The sequence below is a fragment of the Pongo abelii genome, chromosome 1, assembly GCF_028885655.2.
Source record: "Pongo abelii isolate AG06213 chromosome 1, NHGRI_mPonAbe1-v2.0_pri, whole genome shotgun sequence".
Classification (NCBI taxonomy): domain Eukaryota; kingdom Metazoa; phylum Chordata; class Mammalia; order Primates; family Hominidae; genus Pongo; species Pongo abelii.
Genome location: NC_071985.2, coordinates 41,885,981 through 41,904,357, shown reverse-complemented (window position 1 = coordinate 41,904,357; position 18,377 = coordinate 41,885,981). Strand labels below are relative to the sequence as shown.

The 18,377-nt window shown below is 39.6% G+C and overlaps 1 protein-coding gene across 11 annotated transcripts in view; it reads left to right on the top strand.

Moving 5' to 3' along the window:
* The window catches only part of CR1 (complement C3b/C4b receptor 1 (Knops blood group)), a 203,735-nt gene that overhangs the window by 95,446 nt on the left and 89,912 nt on the right, over positions 1-18,377 (top strand). For 6 of the 11 annotated variants that reach the window (XM_054521535.2, XM_054521512.2, XM_054521478.2 and 3 more), the window contains exon 31: positions 78-180. In XM_054521535.2, the coding sequence (XP_054377510.1) occupies positions 78-180 (103 nt within the window). Of the gene's footprint in view, positions 1-77; positions 181-2,551; positions 2,638-4,724; positions 4,999-6,194; positions 6,372-8,004; positions 8,191-10,096; positions 10,121-11,124; positions 11,201-18,377 lie in introns of those variants that run through there. The other 5 variants (XM_054521505.1, XM_024232557.3, XM_054521496.2 and 2 more) reach the window with 4 other exon arrangements.

Here is an 18,377-nt window from a genome sequence, read left to right as displayed (position 1 = left end):
ACTCTCTGGCTTCCAGATTGCTCTGTTTCCGCCCTCACAAGGAGGACTTACTCCTGTTGTTTTATTTTTTCTTCTAGTGAAATCCTGTGATGACTTCCTGGGCCAACTCCCTCATGGCCGTGTGCTGTTTCCACTTAATCTCCAGCTTGGGGCAAAGGTGTCCTTTGTTTGCGATGAAGGGTGAGTGTGACCCAGGGTTGAAACCAAGGACCAAGTGTGGAGAATGACTCTTTTGAGTTCAGGGGTTAATCCAAAAAAGGAGCTGACCTAGTAGATAAGAAGTACCCAGAGAGATTAATTTATGGAAGGGTAGTTTTGAAATAAGGGTAGGGACTAAGTGGCACCACTTTCAGAAGGCAATGAGAAAATGGCATATACAGCTCAATGTCAGGTACAAACCTAAATACAGTCACTGATCTTGAGTACACAGTTGGAACTTGAAATGAATGGGTACGTATTTATTTGGAGGCAAAAGAACATAATTTTATAAGAGGTATGCTAGAAAAAAAATGATGAATAAGACAAAAATTGTTTGCACCATAAGAAGTAAGGCAGAGGTTGTCTTAGGAAACTTAAAACCAATCAATAGCGGAATCTGTAATAGTGCATGGATAAGTGTGTTTTAACCCAATAATATATCTTCAGGTCAGGAATGGCCAGGGTAATTCTTTTAATGCAGGATTTTTCTCAGCCACTTTGCCAGCCAGTGACTTCCGGCCAGCAATGCCCCTGCCCAGGCCTTGCTTGGGCCCAGGCTCACCACAGGAAACACCCCAGATACTTGGCCCACTGGGCGGCATCTGGCTGGTGCTCTGACTGGGACCCCGGGGCCACCATGACTGCACACTCAGCCCCTGGTGAGAGGGGATGTGTGAGTGAGTGAGTGTGGGGTCCAGCTGGCCACTCCAAGCACCTGCACAAGAATGGGCTCTGAGCGGTCCTGGTGGCTGGACCAGGCATGTTGCACTGAAGGGAACGTGGTGGTGCCCAAACAGGGGTGCCCATGACCCCAAAGCCCAGAGGAGGTGTTACAGCACACTAATGGCTCTTAGCATTTGATAATGCCTGCAGCCCAACAGATGGCAGTGTGCTTAACAGCTCTGTCAATCCTGTCGCCCCACATCTCCTGTCGCCCAGCTCTGGCTTGATCTGCTGCTGCTTCCTTTCGCGTGGTACAGCTGCCCTCCCACAGCAGAGGATGGAGGGCCACAGTGTTACAGGCTTCTTTGTACCTGCGTTTGGTGGGTCCTGAGTTGTTGTCCCACATCCAAGAAGAACAAGGTTATGCTGACAATAGAAGGGTGAGGAGGGTGGAGAAGAGTTTTATTGAGTGACAAAACAGCTTCTCAGCGGAGACGAGACACGAGGGTGGACCCCAGGTGAAGTCAGGGGGTCATTCTCTCAGTGTGGCTGGTTCTGGGGCTTTTATGGGCACAGAATGGGGAGCCTGTGCTGATTGGTTTGTGACTATGCAAAAAAGACTAAAACAAAGACACCACTCAAAGGTGGGCACAACAGTGTAAAAAACCAATTAGGGAAGCTCACATGTGTGTAAACTAGATGAACAGTGAGGATCAATCAGAGGAAAGCACACCAAATGGGAAGAGAGGTTCTCAAGCCAGTCCATGGATTTACCTGGAATTTGTAGCTAGGCTTTAAACTGTCTTCAGTTTGAAGGTCAGGTTTCACCGGGATCTGCCCCATCTGCCTAGGATTTGTCTGCCTCCTGCTTCTATCAGTTTCAAGTGGTATTATTAGTTGTTTATGTGTATCCATTACTCTTGGTGGTGTGCACTATGAGTCTGGAGGGATAACTAGATTGGGCAATTAAGCAGCTATTTTTAATGATTTCCAAGGAATCTTTGGCATTTACAAAGTCCACCACCTAATAATGATTTCCAATTTCAGAATGATTTCAGATTTCAGAAGGGAAGCAGGATTCAATAATAAGTTGGGCATTTTGGGGTGGGTGCAAAGACTCTTCCCCCCTCCCTTCTTTTTTTCTTAGAGGGCATGGTTCAGCATGCTTCTGTGAGCCTCTTATGGCCTGTTACAGTTGTAGTGGCAAGAAGAACAGTGCCTGTTCTCTTTCTAGATGTTCCTGGCTTTGCTTATCAAATCGAGAGCTGTTCTGCCTCATGACCCACTAATGAGAATAAGCGGGATGTCAGAGAGCCATCAGTATCAGTGAAAGATGACAACTGAAGGTTATGGCTCTTGTGCCCATGGAGAAGTATGGTTCTGTGTTCATGCCTTCTGTAGGTGATGCTGGGCTATGAAGTTTATATGGCAATTATGCACAACAGCTCTAATTGCTTTGCCAGTCACAGGGTACCATGGTTCTTTAGAATAAATTGGCCTTTGAGTTTCTGCCAGCTACTGAAGAATTCAGATCCCTAATGAACTAAGACTTTTAACTGGGCCTGAACCTAAGACCCAAATGATAGTCAAGGAGGAAATGGTAGTGAGAAAGCTGAGCATCTATTAGTGAAGAAATCAAGGGAGAGATGGGAATTGCTCACACATTTGCTACCACTTTTTTTTTCTTTAGGTTCCGATTAAAAGGCAGGTCTGCTAGTCATTGTGTCTTGGCTGGAATGAAAGCCCTTTGGAATAGCAGTGTTCCAGTGTGTGAACGTGAGTAGAAAGAACTATGTAGTTTGTACAGCTCTCCTTATTTTTGTTTTCCAGCATGTTTTTCCGCATGGCATCACCTGTTGTCTAGATCTTTACTTAACTAAATTATGGATAAAAATACTTCTTTGCTGGAAGAATTTCAAGAAGGGTCTTGTAGGTCTTCTCTGACATGTGTTTTTGTTACTAATCTGCAAATCACTTAGTTTAATGACAGTGTTTAATTTTGTGGGGAATGTGTGGCAAGAAACTAGGTGACATAAAGGTGCAGCATGTTTTAGTCAGTCATTTATTTTTAGTTTTCTTATCAAGAAGGAATCTTTCTTAAATGTTTATTATTTTTTTTCTTTTTTGAGACACAGTCACCCAGGACAGAGTGGAGTGGTGCAATCACAGCTCACTGCAGCCTCAACCTCCTGGGCTCAAATGACCCTCGCACCTCAGCCTCCCAGTAGTTGGGACTACGGGTGCATGCCACCACACCTGGCTAATTTTCGTATTTTTTGTAGAGATAGAATCTCGCCATATTGCCCCAGCTGGTCTCAAACTCCTGGGCTCAAGCTATCCTCCCACCTTGGCCTCCAAAAGTGTTAGGATTACAAGTGTGAGCCACCATGCCCAGCCAAATTTTTATGTTCTTTTATCCCCTCACATATCACAAACAATTTAGTCAGCTTGTTTTTTAGCCTGCAGTATTTAATGACATAGGGTTTCCCATGTGCCAGGACTTTCCATGTGTAGAAAAAGCAATGAATAGTGAATGAAGAGTGAAGACACCTCCCTACTTTCCTGGGATGTATTTTCTTGTTGGGAAGCAGACTATGAACAAGGAAATAAATAAGTAAACAAAATTCTAAAAATTATAATATATAAAATGGTAGTTAAATAGGGATGTTATGGAGAAAATAAAACAGAGTTATATGATAAATTAGTACGGTGGAAGGAGCTGGGATGACGAATCAGTGTCTGAAATGATGAGGTGTCCTAAGTTTCCAAACCATCCGCTTAAATAAAATATGCCAAAATTCAGAAAAAATTCAGAAACTCTTAGATAAAAGTACATGTTTGACATACCAAGACATTACTGATTGATTCTATTCTGTCTACTAAAGCAAGGCAAGAATTTTTTAAACCTTGTTTTCCTGATTATTGGAAAATGTTTATTTTAATTTGTATTGTGTTAAAATAACTTATAGAAATCAATTTGGATACTTTATGGTGAGTATTATGGTGAAGAACATTCAATACCTGAGGAAACTCAAGTATTCAACAAATTCAACCTTACAGAGACACATAGAGCTGAAAATAAATATATAAATAAACTTAGGAAAACACGAACAGGTAAAATTCAAGCATGAGAAGTCAATCATTGTTTGATGTACTAGGTCTTTTATATACATATAATTCTGATAAACTTGGGTATCTCTTCCTAAATTCATATCAAACTAGAAGCATCAATTGCTTTTAGGGAAGGAACTGTTCTAAGCAGACTAAAAGGAGGAAGAAATGATGGCTAATTAATTGGAAGAAATCAAAAAAGGCTCTTTGGCACCATTTAATCTGAGTAAAAACGGCCTTACTGGTGTCTGATGACACCATTGGAAATTTGGTATTGGTCCTGATGATAATGGTCTTGAATCACCAAGAAACATTTACATTGCTAAAGATGATAGTTCATGTTTATTCAAGTTCATAGATTTCCTTGGAACTTATGGTCTCTGATGACCAACCTTTGTCTGTCTTGAACCTCATTGTCAACCTAGGAAGTTTATTATGCCTGAGTTAAAGTAGGCAACCAAATGGGTGTTTTTTTAAAAAATACAAACGATTACTTTCCAAATTCATTATGAACATAGGTACCTGGGTGGTCCAGGAACACTGTCTTTGGGCTTTTGCAATAAACTGTAATTTAGGCCTCACTTCAGTTAGTTGCCTCTCAACAAAAGCCTTACAGATTTAAATCCCATCTACCTTAGTTATATTCTTTCTAAAAGTTATATTCTTTCTAAACGCACAGTCACAGGTCACTATTGTTTCAGTCATCTTAAGTGAAACTCTAATAGAACTTAAAGCTCTTGTTTTCTTTCTAGAAATCTTTTGTCCAAATCCTCCAGCTATCCTTAATGGGAGACACACAGGAACTCCCTCTGGAGATATTCCCTATGGAAAAGAAATATCTTACACATGCGACGCCCACCCAGACAGAGGGATGACCTTCAACCTCATTGGGGAGAGCACCATCCGCTGCACAAGTGACCCTCAAGGGAATGGGGTTTGGAGCAGCCCTGCCCCTCGCTGTGAACTTTCTGTTCCTGCTGGTTAGTACCTGCTTCCACATATCCTAAATGGGTTCAGAATATCTAGGTAAGAACCTCCATATTTCTATAGTGACAGTCATTTTTGCTTGTGAAAATGGCTTTGCTATGAATGTCAGAGACAGAACTACCTTCCAAGTGAATGACAAATGGGTTCTAGATAGGCACGCTGTCTCAATTGTTGGTATTCTGATGGTCCTTCCTATGGGGTGAGGAGGGTGGGATGGTAAGGAGAGAAGGGGGTGGACAGTGAAGAGAACTGGTGAGGTCCAGATTTTGTAGAGAATATTTTCAAAGTACTGAAAACAAATGCTAAAGAAAATACTCTTTTATTCCACCTCTACTACTATGAGTTATCTTTATCCTGGAGAGATGGATGTGCTGTGCAAAAAGTACACATTGATATGTAATTTACTTCAGAACTGATAATGCTATAAAAGTAATTTAAGAAACTCAGACGTAGGGATTTATACTTTTTATGTTGTTTCCAAGGGTTTGTTCAAGCCACTGACTATGTTTGTTTGGTCCTTCACCTCAACATTAACAAAGGGAACTCAGGAGGCCCTGGAGAAGCAGAGTTTAAAATTGTGCTCTTAGCCTAATGGGTGCAGCAAACCAACATGGCACATGTATACCTGTGTATCAAACCTGCACATCGTGCACATGTACCCTAGAACTTAAGGTACATATATATATATATATATAAGGTGTGTATATATATATATATATATATATAATAAGGTATATATATATAAGGTATATATATATATAAGGTATATATATGTATACATATATGTATACGTATACATATATATATATATATATATGTAAAGAGAGATTGTACTCTTAGCCTCCATAGCTCATTCCTTTGATATATTAGTCTGGCTTTAAACAACAGTACCTGACAACTGTAGGCACATGTGTGGCTGTGACTGCCCACACCAGCTCCATCTTCCAGTAAGGACAGAACAGCACTGAATCAGTAGCTTGTCGATCCCTGTAGTACTCCGCCGTCTGATCTAGTTTGAAGTTAGAGACTGTAGAGGGTAGTGTTTAAATGTCAAGAGGTCTAGGTTTAGAGAACCCATCTTTCACTGATCAAATAGGAGTGAGTGGCTTATGACCTGGCTGGTTCAGGTCTTCATGTACCTCTAATAGCCAGAGATATTGGATGTGTTCATGTGTTCATATGTCTATGTTTAACTGAGTGTCTTTTCTTGTGTTTGTGTGGGAACTTGTTCTTAGCCTGCCCACATCCACCCAAGATCCAAAACGGGCATTACATTGGAGGACACGTATCTCTATATCTTCCTGGGATGACAGTCAGCTACATTTGTGACCCCGGCTACCTGTTAGTGGGAATGGGCTTCATTTTCTGTACAGACCAGGGAGTCTGGAGCCAATTGGATCATTATTGCAAAGGTGACTTATTTCTTGGTATTCCTTATTCTTGCTGGGTTGTATGGAAAATTAATGCATGAGGCTTGTAAGGCTGAGACATTGAAATGAGCTTAATGAAAGGGATAATATTTTTTTCTTCTCAGCAACTGCTTTCTTTTCATTTACATAAAATTTATTTCATCTTATTAACTGTCCTCTTTGCATGGTCAACAGCAGTGCTTCTCCATCCAGAGCATTAACAAAATCACCTTGTTAAAAAGATTCTCAAACTCCATACCATGGCCTCTGATTCTGTTTTGAAGTGGGGTCAAAAGTCTATTTTTAACAAACTCATCAGAATGCTCTGATGCAGGAAGACCACAGACCACACTTCAAGAAATACCACTTTGCCTTCTTGGTTTGTATCTAGGAAAAAAATATTGTAGGCTTAATTTTGAGACTATTACAACTGAAAAGAAGTCTGTGCTTGAAGATGAAGGATGTACTGATGGCTGGGCAGAAAAAGAAAGTAAAACAAAGGATAAGTTAAACAAAATAAAGTAGTCTGGGTGCAGTGGCTCACACCTGTAATCCCAAGGCAGGAAGATCATGAGGTCAAGGGATCGAGACCACCCTGGCCAACATGGTGAAACCCCGTTTTTACTAAAAATACAAAATTTAGCTGGCTGGTGGTGCACGCCTATAGTCCCAGCTACTTGTGAGGCTGAGGCATGAGAATCACTTGAACCCAGAGGCAGAGGTTGCAGTGAGCTGAGATCACGCCACTGCACTCCAGCCTGGCAACGGAGCAAGACTCCGTCTCAAAAAAAAAAAAAAAAAAAAAAAAGGAAATAAAGTAAATTAATTAGAAAGATGTATTTTAAATTCAGGCCGGGCACGGTGGCTCAGGCCTGTAATCCCAGCACTTTGGGAGGCCAAGGTGGGCAGATCACCTCAGGTCAGGAGTTCGAGACCAGCCTGGCCAACATGGTGAAACCCCGTCTCTACCAGAAATACAAAAATTAATCAGGCATGGTGGCACATGCCTGTCATCCCACCTACTCGGTAGGCTGAAGCAGGAGAATTGCCTGAACCCAGGAGGTGGAGGTTGCTGTGAGCCCAGATCACACCACTGCACTCCTGCCTGGGTGACAGAGTGAAACTCAAAAAAAAATAAATAAATAAAAAGTTTTTCTTTTTGAAAAAAAGATAAATTTTAAATTCACAAGCATGATTTACTAACTTTTGTTCTTTGTGCAGAAATTGGCCAGAATTATTCATTTAATATAGAGCAGAGTGCCAGTATTTGTTGTGAAGCCAGAGAGAATTAACATGGTACTCCTGTTTCCTTACAGCATGACCCAAGTGGCTCCAGGGCTAGATCACTGTTAGCCTAATTCCTAATCTTTCCACAGCTTTCCAGTTGCAGAGCTGTTAATCAAAAGTGAATGCACAGTACATCCCATATTCTATTACTTTACATTAAGAAATGGGAGTCAGAAAATGTTAAATCATAAGGTTTTTGGAGGAGGAAGATTAGTAACATGTTTAAAAACATGCTTCCTCTTAGCCAAAGGCAAAATAGGTTTTGGAGTCATAGACCCTTCTATTCTGGCAGTTAAAACCAACAATCAACAATAAAATATCAATTTCCTTCTGATTTGTCTAATTTCAGAAGTAAATTGTAGCTTCCCACTGTTTATGAATGGAATCTCGAAGGAGTTAGAAATGAAAAAAGTATATCACTATGGAGATTATGTGACTTTGGAGTGTGAAGATGGGTATACTCTGGAAGGCAGTCCCTGGAGCCAGTGCCAGGCGGATGACAGATGGGACCCTCCTCTGGCCATATGTACCTCTCGTAAGTGCAAGTGCAAGGAATGTGGGACCTTCCCAGTCATGGTTATTCCTCATTCATTCATCCATATTGGCATCAAGTGTGGTGTGATGTTTATGGCATATGCTACGAGCTATAGAGTACAATATGAGCATCCACCTATTCCAAAACTCCCATAGTGAGAGTAAGGCCAGACTTCCTCTTCTCATACTTCTCACTTCAGCTCTGCACCTTTTTTGTCTATATCACTTTGTGGTTGCATGAGCCACACAGTAATGATTTATTTACAGCCTACGAGCCTTACAAGAAATGTTTTCAGCATGAGTTAGGGAGCACCTTCCAAGCTGCAGAGAGCAGCCGGCCTGTCTCCCTCACCACTGGAGGGAACAGGATTTTAAGCTAGCACAGCTGAATAGAACAGATTTAGAAATTATGTAACATTGAGCTCTGTAGAAGAGTAGCCCTCTGCTGGCAACTGGAGGGTACTGTAAGATAGAAAACTACCCACATCATGGAGCAGATGAGCAAAATTAATAATGAACAGCCTTTCTTAATCCAAGTTAGTGCTACACTTTCCCCTCTCCCCATCTCTTATGACTCTTCTAATACATGGTTCTACACCAAGATTGTTCAAGATCCAGTTTTACAATTAATCCTGTAAATATGCTAATATAACTCACAGATAATATTTCTAAATTATCAGCTTGACACTCCCTTAATATCAAATTATATTTGCTTTTTTGGCAAAAATCTCACTGGATAACTTACTAAATGCTTTTGGAGTACTCTGAAGATCTGGCTGGGACTGACAGAAAATTCAGATCATTGGAGAACCAACTGTATCAAATATTAGAACAAAATATAAAGCAATAATACAAAAGTCACTTTGCACCAGCATAAGAAGAGACATATAAATAAGTGGAACAAAATTGATATTAATAAAATAAAGGGGCCAGGTATGGTGGCCCATGCCTGCAATCCCAGCGCTTTGGGAGGCCGAGGCGGATGGATCACCTGAGGTCAGGAGTTCAAGACCAGCCTGGCCAACATGGTGAAACCCCATCTGTACTAAAAAATAAAACAATTAGCTGGTCGTGGGGGCAGATGCCTGTAATCCCAGCTACTCAAGAGGCTGAGGCAGGAGAGTCGCTTGAACACGGGAGGTGGAGGTTACAGTGAGCCAAGATCGCTCCATTGCACTCTGGTCTAGGTGACAAAAGCAAAACATTTTTTTAAAGTTGTCCATTAAATTAAGAATAAAAAGGTTGTTAGGTGAACACCCAATAAAAAGCAAGGATGTGATGAAACTGATATTGTTGTGTGTTGAAGGTACTATTGTAAATTTGCAAAAACTCTTATGAAAAACAATTATGCAATGTATGTGGAAAATAATACAACTATTCCTGCCAGTTAGCCCTCCTAGAAATTTAATCTAAGGAAATAATGTAAAATATTAGAATATTTTATGCATTTTATTAAGGGTTTCATGAGACAGAAACCTAGAAACAAGTTAAATGCACAATAGAAGTCATTGAATACACTATGATGCATCTACTAGATTATGTTAGTTTCCCTTTGTTGTAACTTATATTTCTAGTATATAATTATGTGAAAACACACATATAAGGAAATGTACCAGAACAGAATGTATCAAAACATTTTTTGGGTACTAGGATTGGGGTGACTTTTTTCTTTAGTTCTGTATTACAAATTTTCTTCTGTAATTGTATTAATAATAATTTTTAAAAGTCTTCTCTAAGTGCAGAAGGTAAAATGAGAGAATGTGAAGAAACCAATGGCTTTTTGCATTAGAAAAAATATTAGACTGAGTCCTGAAGAAAAATCAGGATGACTTGTCACTGGCTGAGAGGTCCTGTTCAATCACGTTGTATGCCAGAGTGATGTTTTGTGACTTTTGTCTTCCTTTTAGGTGCACATAATGCTCTCATAGTTGGTAAGTTTTATGAAAGTTTTGCTGAGGAATTCTGGCATCTATAACAGTAAGTACCTACCTATAATGAATGAAATGTAAAAAGAGAGATCAAAATATCTTGAGTTGTAAAGAGATCAAAATATCTTGAGTTGTAAGTTCAACTAGAAAGAAAATAATGACAAGTTAGGCCACGATACGGTGAAACTGGCATCATCATATGCATACTAAATAACCTTCATCAAAGGCTCCTTACTATCTTTGAACCATTACAAATGAATAATCATTCATCAGTGTCAAAAATTCTTTATTTGAATGTGGTGGGAGAATGCAACTTCTTCTTTCAGTTGTAACCTGGAGTATGCTTCCAGATGGTGATCCTGCTCATTTGCACAAATAGAAAGCCACAAGACCAGTCTTCTGAGCCCATATCTGTGATTTGCCTAAATAAGAATAGTTTCGTGATAGAGTTTGCTTCCAAGGGAATACTGTGGCATATTACACTTACATCCCTTTTTACACATCTGGACACTGAGACACAGAGAGTTTACGTAACTTGCCCAAGACCACAGAATGGGGTAGCCTGGGTCTACTTATCTGTGGAGACTCTGCATTTTAACAATCAATAAATGGACAAAATGACTTAAATATATAATTCAACAAGAGAGAGAATTCCAGTATTTTCACAATGAAATGCCTCTGTGTTAAGTCTTAGGCAAGAGACATGGGCAGGGCCATGGAGAGCTGGTGGCCAGCTGCCCCATCGCGGTTCTCACTTACTTTTGGAAAAGCTGACGTTGGACTAAAGGTTACAAAACAGCTCAGCTCACACCTTAACTATAATAACCCTGTGGGAGTAAGACTAATGCTATAGAAACCCAGAGTAAAGCAGAATGTATAGTTACATCTTAAAAAAAAAAAAAAAAAAAAAGCATTGGTAATCTGTAGTGGGACTGGATACTAAGATAGAATTTAAAACCTGTAAGTTATATTTTCCATGCATTTAATTACCTTGTTTTACTGCCTAGGCACTTTATCTGGTACGATCTTCTTTATTTTATTCATCATTTTCCTCTCTTGGATAATTCTAAAGCACAGAAAAGGGTAAGTATAGCCATATTATCCCAAGAAATGTAAACTGTACTTACCCCCTCTTGGAAGTCAAAAGAAAGTAAAAGACAAACAAACCCATTGCTACATAAACAGATGTGGTAATTCTTATAAAGAAGGTCCTTGACACACAGTATAGACAAAGAGGTATTCACACTAAAGGAAGTATATAGGATACTAAGAACAATTAAAAAAATAATAATAACAAAAAAAAAGAGCATTTTGGCCAGGTATGGTGACTCATGCCTGTAATTTCAGCACTTTGGGAGGCCAAGGTGGGCAGATCACTAGAGGCCAGGGGTTCGAGACCAACTTGGGCAGCATGGTAAAACCCCGTCTCTACTAAACATACAGAAAATTAGTTGGGCGAGGTGGGACACACACCTGTAATCCCAGCTACTCGGGAGGTTGAAGCATGAGAATTGCTTGAACCCAGGAGGCAGAGGTTGTAGTGAGCCAAGACTGTGCCATTGCACTCCAGCCTGGGTGACAGAGTGAGACTACATCTCAAAACACACACACACACACACACACACACACACAGCATTTTAAGAAGGAATTGAGTTTTACAGAGAGAGAAAGTAGGCAGAAGGAGTTTTTAAAAACTTGTTCATGAGGCTGTTGATATCCTAGTTTTGCTAAGACATTGCAGACACTGACTTCTAAGCCCAGATCCTATCATAGCACTAGAAGTTAGATTGGGTCACTTATGGCACACATATCATATGACACACATAGGCTGCCAGTGGGGAAGAACTGAGACTTTCCACTGGGTATTTTAATATATAAACAAATATTTTGTAAACACCATTAACTTTTTTTTTTTTTTTAAAGAGAGAGTCTTGCTCTGTCACCCAGGCTGGAGTGCAGTGACACAATCTTGGCTCACTGCAACCTCTGCCACCCAGATTCAAGCGATTCTCATGCCTCAGCCTCCTGAGTAGCTGGAACTACAGCCATACGCCACTACACCAGGCTAATTTTTGTATTTTTAGTAGAGAAAGGGTTTTGCCATCTTGGCCAGGCTGGTCTTGAACTCCTGACCTCAAGTGATCCACCCACCTCAGCCTCCCAAAATGCTGGGATTACAGGTGTGAGCCACCGGGCCCAGCCATCATTAATTTTTTAAACTTGAAAGAAAAAAAACTTGCAAAGACTAAGATCTGAATAAAGAAACGTTTTTGACAGGGAGAACCTACACAGCTTTTGTACTGGTTGATTGAATTATAACAACCTCAATGAGGCCAGAATCAATAATATCAATGTTATATGGTTGATGAGCAAATTCTATACCCATAGAAAAACTGAATTTGTAACTTTTAAGTGAACAGTTTTCTATAGCAAATATCCTAAACAATTGCAATTCCCTGCAAGCTTTACAGAAATTGAAGTTTTGATATTTCACAAAGATGCCAATATACTTTTTAAAAAGTAGTTTGTCATAGTAGATCTTGCTGTAAACAACCTAGTCAGGAACTCAATTTCATGGGAAAATACTGAATTAGTAGATATTTAAATTTAAATATCCATCCTTCCTAACTAATGTTCTCTATATTTTACGGCTTGACATATATTCTTCGTTCTTTTCCATTACAAAAAGAAAAGGTAAGTAGCTGGGCACTTTACCTTAACAAAGTACTTGTGTCAATACATTTTTTCTCTTAAAGTTTCTCATTAAGTACCATATAATCAGTGAGTTAATTTTTTAAAAAATTACTAAGTCTGAATTAAAGAAGTTGGGGCTTCTAATTTTCTGTATCTATATCAGTCTCTAGTTAAAACCACACAGGGGAAATGATTATCTCTTCTTCTTGGAAGTATTCAAGATACTTTAATATCTTGAAGATATTTGAATATCTCCACCCTTCTAACCATGTCATTCTTCATTACTTATGGCCCATTCCTTGTTAATCAACTAGAGGGTCAGACTCCCAAGCCTAACTATTGATTTGTTTCACCTACATAATTTAAGATCATTTCCTCATATTAATCATCTTCAGGCATAAACATGACTCAATAACCATTTCATAAAATTATTTCTTTAGAAATGATTGTCTTGTATAGTCTAAGCAACCTGAGACCATATAGCATTTCTTCACGTTTTCCATCTCGTAAAACCTGCCTCCTATTTTTTTCATATTCTTTTAAAGTGTAATGTCCATGGCACAACCATTCTCCCTCTGACCAGTGGCTACCAGAAATGTGGCAGAAAGAAAGATCATGATCCTCGTTAGACTTAAAGGTCAGGGAGGTAAACCTCCCAAACATCTATGTAACCCACACTAAAACCTATTCTATATGTGTAATCCAGGAAAGTTTTAAACATTTTCTAAACTTTTATTTTTGACCTGTTTCACTTCTTGAGATTGTAACTGCCTGACGTGTTCTTCCTGCCTGTCATACAGACAAAACCAATTCCCTGAGATCATGGTATATTGCAGTAAAGAAAGAGATGAATTAACACAAGGCCAGTCACATGGAAGAACTGGAGTTATCACTCAACTCAGTCTCACCAAGAACACAGGGGCTAGGGTTTTTATAGATCATTTGGTAGGAAGGGAGCTAGGGAATCGGTACTACTGACTGGTTGGGGATGGGGGTGTGGGAAATGTTCCTCATGTGCTGTGTCCACCTCTGGTTGGGGGCCACAGGACCAGCTGAGTCATGAGTCACAGGTCCAGGTAGAGTCAATCAGTTGCCAAATGCAAAAACCTGAAAAACATCTCAGAAGACCAATCTTACATTCTACAATAGTGATGTTATCTATAGGAGCAATTAGGGAAGTCACAAATCTGGGAGCAGTAATGGATTATAAAACCTATGCCTATATTTTAGCAGAGTTCAGGTCCCTCTCCTAATCCCAATCTCTTGGCCTTTCACTAGCTTTCAGGTCCTGAGCAAGGAGGGAGCTAGTTTTAGGAAGAGACTGTTATTATCCTTGCTCCAAAGTTAAATTATAAACTAAATTCCTTTCATGGTTAGCTTGGCCTACACCCAGGAATGAGCAAAGCTGGCCCACCTGAGAGGCTAGAAGCAAGATGAAGTCAGTCATATTAGATTTCTTTCACTCTCAGAATCTTTGCCAAGGTGGTTTCAGGATAGTGAGTGCATTTCTCTAACAAAACACCATTGATTTTCATGTTAGAAATAACACATAGCTAAAATTGGGAAAAATAAGTAATAAACTTAAATAATCAGAAGGCAGAGGTCCCTTCTTTCGGAAGGAGTTGGGCTGATTAATCATGCAGTCATACCTCCTTGAGTGGGTGTGGCCAATAAGCTAAGTCATTGTGGCTATGTGAGGAGGGCCGATTATTCCTTATCTGGAGCTCCAGCTTTCCTCACAGAAAGACAGGGGCATAAAGGGCCTCATGGCAAAGAAGAAGGAAGCCATGTGGGAAATACAGAATATGAGTGGAGAGTATCACAGTGGTCATCAAGTCAGAAAAGCCGTTTATCCTGGAGCTAAAAAGGACTGACAGAGATAGAATAGTGAAGAACAAGATGGCCTGCTCTATGGGAGAGCCACAGTCACACCAGGCCTAGAGAGGTGCAGGCTGACGTCTACCTCAAACACTGGAGACAATTCAGTAGCTGCATAAGCAGTCTGAAGACTTACCAAGAAACTAAAATGAGGCTGGGTGTGGTGGCTCAGGCCTGTAATTCCTGCACTTTGGGAGGCTGAGGCGGGTGGATCACCTGAGGTCAGGAGTTCAAGATCAGCCTGGCCAAGATGGCAAAACCCTGTCTCTACTAAAAGTACAAAAATTAGCCTGGTGTAGTGGCACATGCCTGTACTCCCAGCTACTCAGGAGGCTGAGGCAGGAGAATCGCTTGAACCCAGGAGGCGAAGTTTGCAGTGAGCTGAGATCGTGCTGCTGCACTCCAGCCTGGGCAACAAAGGCAAAACTCTATCTGAAATAAATAAATTAATTAATTAATTAAAATAAAATAAAACAAGAAAAGAAACTAAAGTGATACAGAAATAGAAGGAATACACACACAGAAATGATCTCACCTTCTTTAAAATGCTCCTCAAGTAGGTCTACTTTAATTATCCTAGTAAAGATGACATGATCCCACCCCCACATTCCCAGTCTCTCTTATCCTGCTTTATTTTTTTCATAGACTTATTCTCTTTTATTATAATTAATTAAATAATTACATTCCATGTTTATTCTCTCTCTCCCTCCATGAAGTCAGGGATTTTTGTCCTATCTTCACCAATGGATACATAACCAATCTAAACTGTCCCTGGGACAAAGAGAGTCTCAATAAATATTTATCAAATGAATGAGTGAGCTAAACACCACTAAGAGTGTTACCACAAGGGGAAATTTCTGCTCTAATTAATTCTCTACCAAGTTAAACAGTGCATCTTTAACTTGTCCTAAACTTACTCCAGGTTTCAAGGCTGCTCCTTGTTCTAACATACCAACTGTCTCAGTCTGTTGGTATATATAGTTGGGCAGTTATAACAGAAACTCCATAGACTGGGTGGATTCAATAAGCATTTAAGCTGGGTGCAGTGGTACCCGCCTATAGTCCCAGCTATTTGGGAGGCTGAGGCAGGAGTATTGCTTGAGCCCATGAGTTTAAGGCCAGCCTGGGCAATATGGCAAGAACTTGTCCCTAAAAAACATTATTTCATTTCTAAAAACCAAGCATTTATTTCTCATAGTTCTGGTGGGTAGAGAGTCCAAGATCAAGGCAACTGCAAATTCAGTGTCTGGTGGGGCTGGCTTTCTAGTCAATAGACTTCAGTCTTTTCTCCATGTCCTCAAATCAGAGAAAAGGAGTGAAGGAGCTCTCCTGGTCTCTTTTCTAAGGGCACTAGTCCCATTCACAAGGGCTCTGCTCTCATGATCTAATTACTTCTCAAAGGTCTCACCTTTGAGATCCTATAGTAATTAGATCCTATAAATTTTCAACATATAAATTTGGAAAGATACAAACATTCAGTCCATCGTACCAACACTGCATTTGGTAAGCACATATGCTTAAACGGTATCACACTTGATTTCATGTGCCTTCTCAATCCTCAGCTTTCTCTGATTAAGAATACCTAGTTACTCTGCCCATTTCCTCTGTGCTCTCCAGCTTGGCCTTTCCACTCGCTATTACCACTATCTCTTGCCTTCTTGGTCTCTGCTATACTCCTCACCATCCCTGCTCCCTGGACTATGATCCCCTGTGAGCAGGGACCACCTATATCCACCCAAAACAATTTTTATTTAATGATTTTTTAATCTCTACTTGTACAGAAGTCAAAATTAATAATAAGAGTAGCAATGGTTAATGTATTTACAAAAAGAGTTAACATGTTTATTTATAGGTTTATTTACCATTTATTATCTTCTTTGGTCCTCAAAGCAACTCTGTGAGGTAGGTAGGCCCAATCATATTGTTATCCCAAAGCATAAAACACTCTAGGTTCAAAGAAATTCAGTGGCTTGTTTAAAGCCAGTAGGAAGTTGTTAGGAATTAGGCCTTTAGTCCAGAATATTTAACTGGAAATCTTGAACTCTTTGTGCTATTATTTTGACAATGTTATTTGCCATTTCTGAATCTGACTCTATATTACTGAAATTCAGTATCCAGAACTGTATATAGTACAAACCTAAAGTATTTTCCTTTTTTCTTTCAATATTCTTTTTCTCCTATATTTTACTGAGTTTGTTTTAGCTACTCTGGTATATTGAACTAGTATCTTTCTAGAGAACAGTATGCAATCTCTCCTTTTTTTTACTCTTTATTCTGAGTTATTAGGCTATGAAAAATTAAGGTATTTCTTTAAGGGTATCTTTCCATATTGAGATTTCCTGGTGTTTCACACAGACTTGGCAAGTTCTTCCCGTGATTTAATCTCACTGCCTTGTTATTTCACTAGTTAAAAATATGCTGCCTGCACATTTTGATATTTCACTGTGTATTTACAACAATAATTTGTGATAATGTTAAATAAGATAGGTCATAAGATAGGTCATGCACTCATCACTGAGAAATAATACTGGTTAGAAGTTCTTCATTCAGAGCCCATTATTGCCTCTTGTTACTGCCTCGTACCCACTCCCATTTCTACACAAAACAGCCTTGTCCACAGTCAAAATTTCAAAGTTTCCATTGTTGTGATGCTTGGAATGATAAAATACTTAAGGCCATCCTCTGTGAAGCCTCCCTGAATTTTCCTATGTTCACATTAACCACCAGTAACTAACCAGATAGCTCTTCATTCAACATATACTCACCGAGATCATATTCTCCAAAACCCCATGTACCAGTCAACACCCAAGACCACCTTCAGAACACTACTCATCTTACCACTTAATCACCACTCCTTGGAAGGTCATACCACCTGGCTATATACCCCTCCACTCTTCCTCATCCATGGATCTCAAGTGTGCCTTCCCTGTCCTGTGAAAACTCTGCCCCCTGAAGCAGTCTGCCTCTTTTTCTCAAGTGATGCTGTCATTCTAATTTCCATAAGAGGGTAAAGAATAACTGAGTGATGAGGAAACAGTGGTACGTTTTGAAGTGAGTTAACTTCAAGCTTCCATTCTAAAATCCCTAATACCAACTCATACATAAAATCTCCAGGTACTGGTACTGTTTTATCATTTCATTGATAAAAGATGAAGTGTTTATTAACCCCCAAAGAGGCAGTGTACCATACCAAGTGAGGGTGAGGGCTTTGCAACCGCTAAGGCCTGTGTTCACAGTCACTCACTCTCTATGAGACCCTGAGCGAGATACTTATCCTCAGTAAATTTCATTTTCCTTGCCTGTGAAATGGAGATAATAATAGTTCCTACCTTACTTAACATAGTGCCTCATTTATGATGCATGTCAGAAAATGTTAGCTATTATTTACACATGATTGTTATTACTGATATTAAAAAGTGAGTAAATATTTCTTTTTACTGTTAGTTCTTAAATACCTTCATGACAGCTACCGCTGCTCCCCTAACTGTGGGTACTTCTTGTACAGAAAACAGAACGTATATCTTCACTATAGGAGAAAAAGGAAGCCTCGTGTAACATTGCAGTGCAAAGTGATTCATGTTGTGCAGCTTAAGTGTCAAAATCTCGATGTAAATCCTATTTACTAATCAAAATTATGTCAGAAATAGTTAAATGTGTTAAGGCATGGACATCTGCCTATAAAAAATTT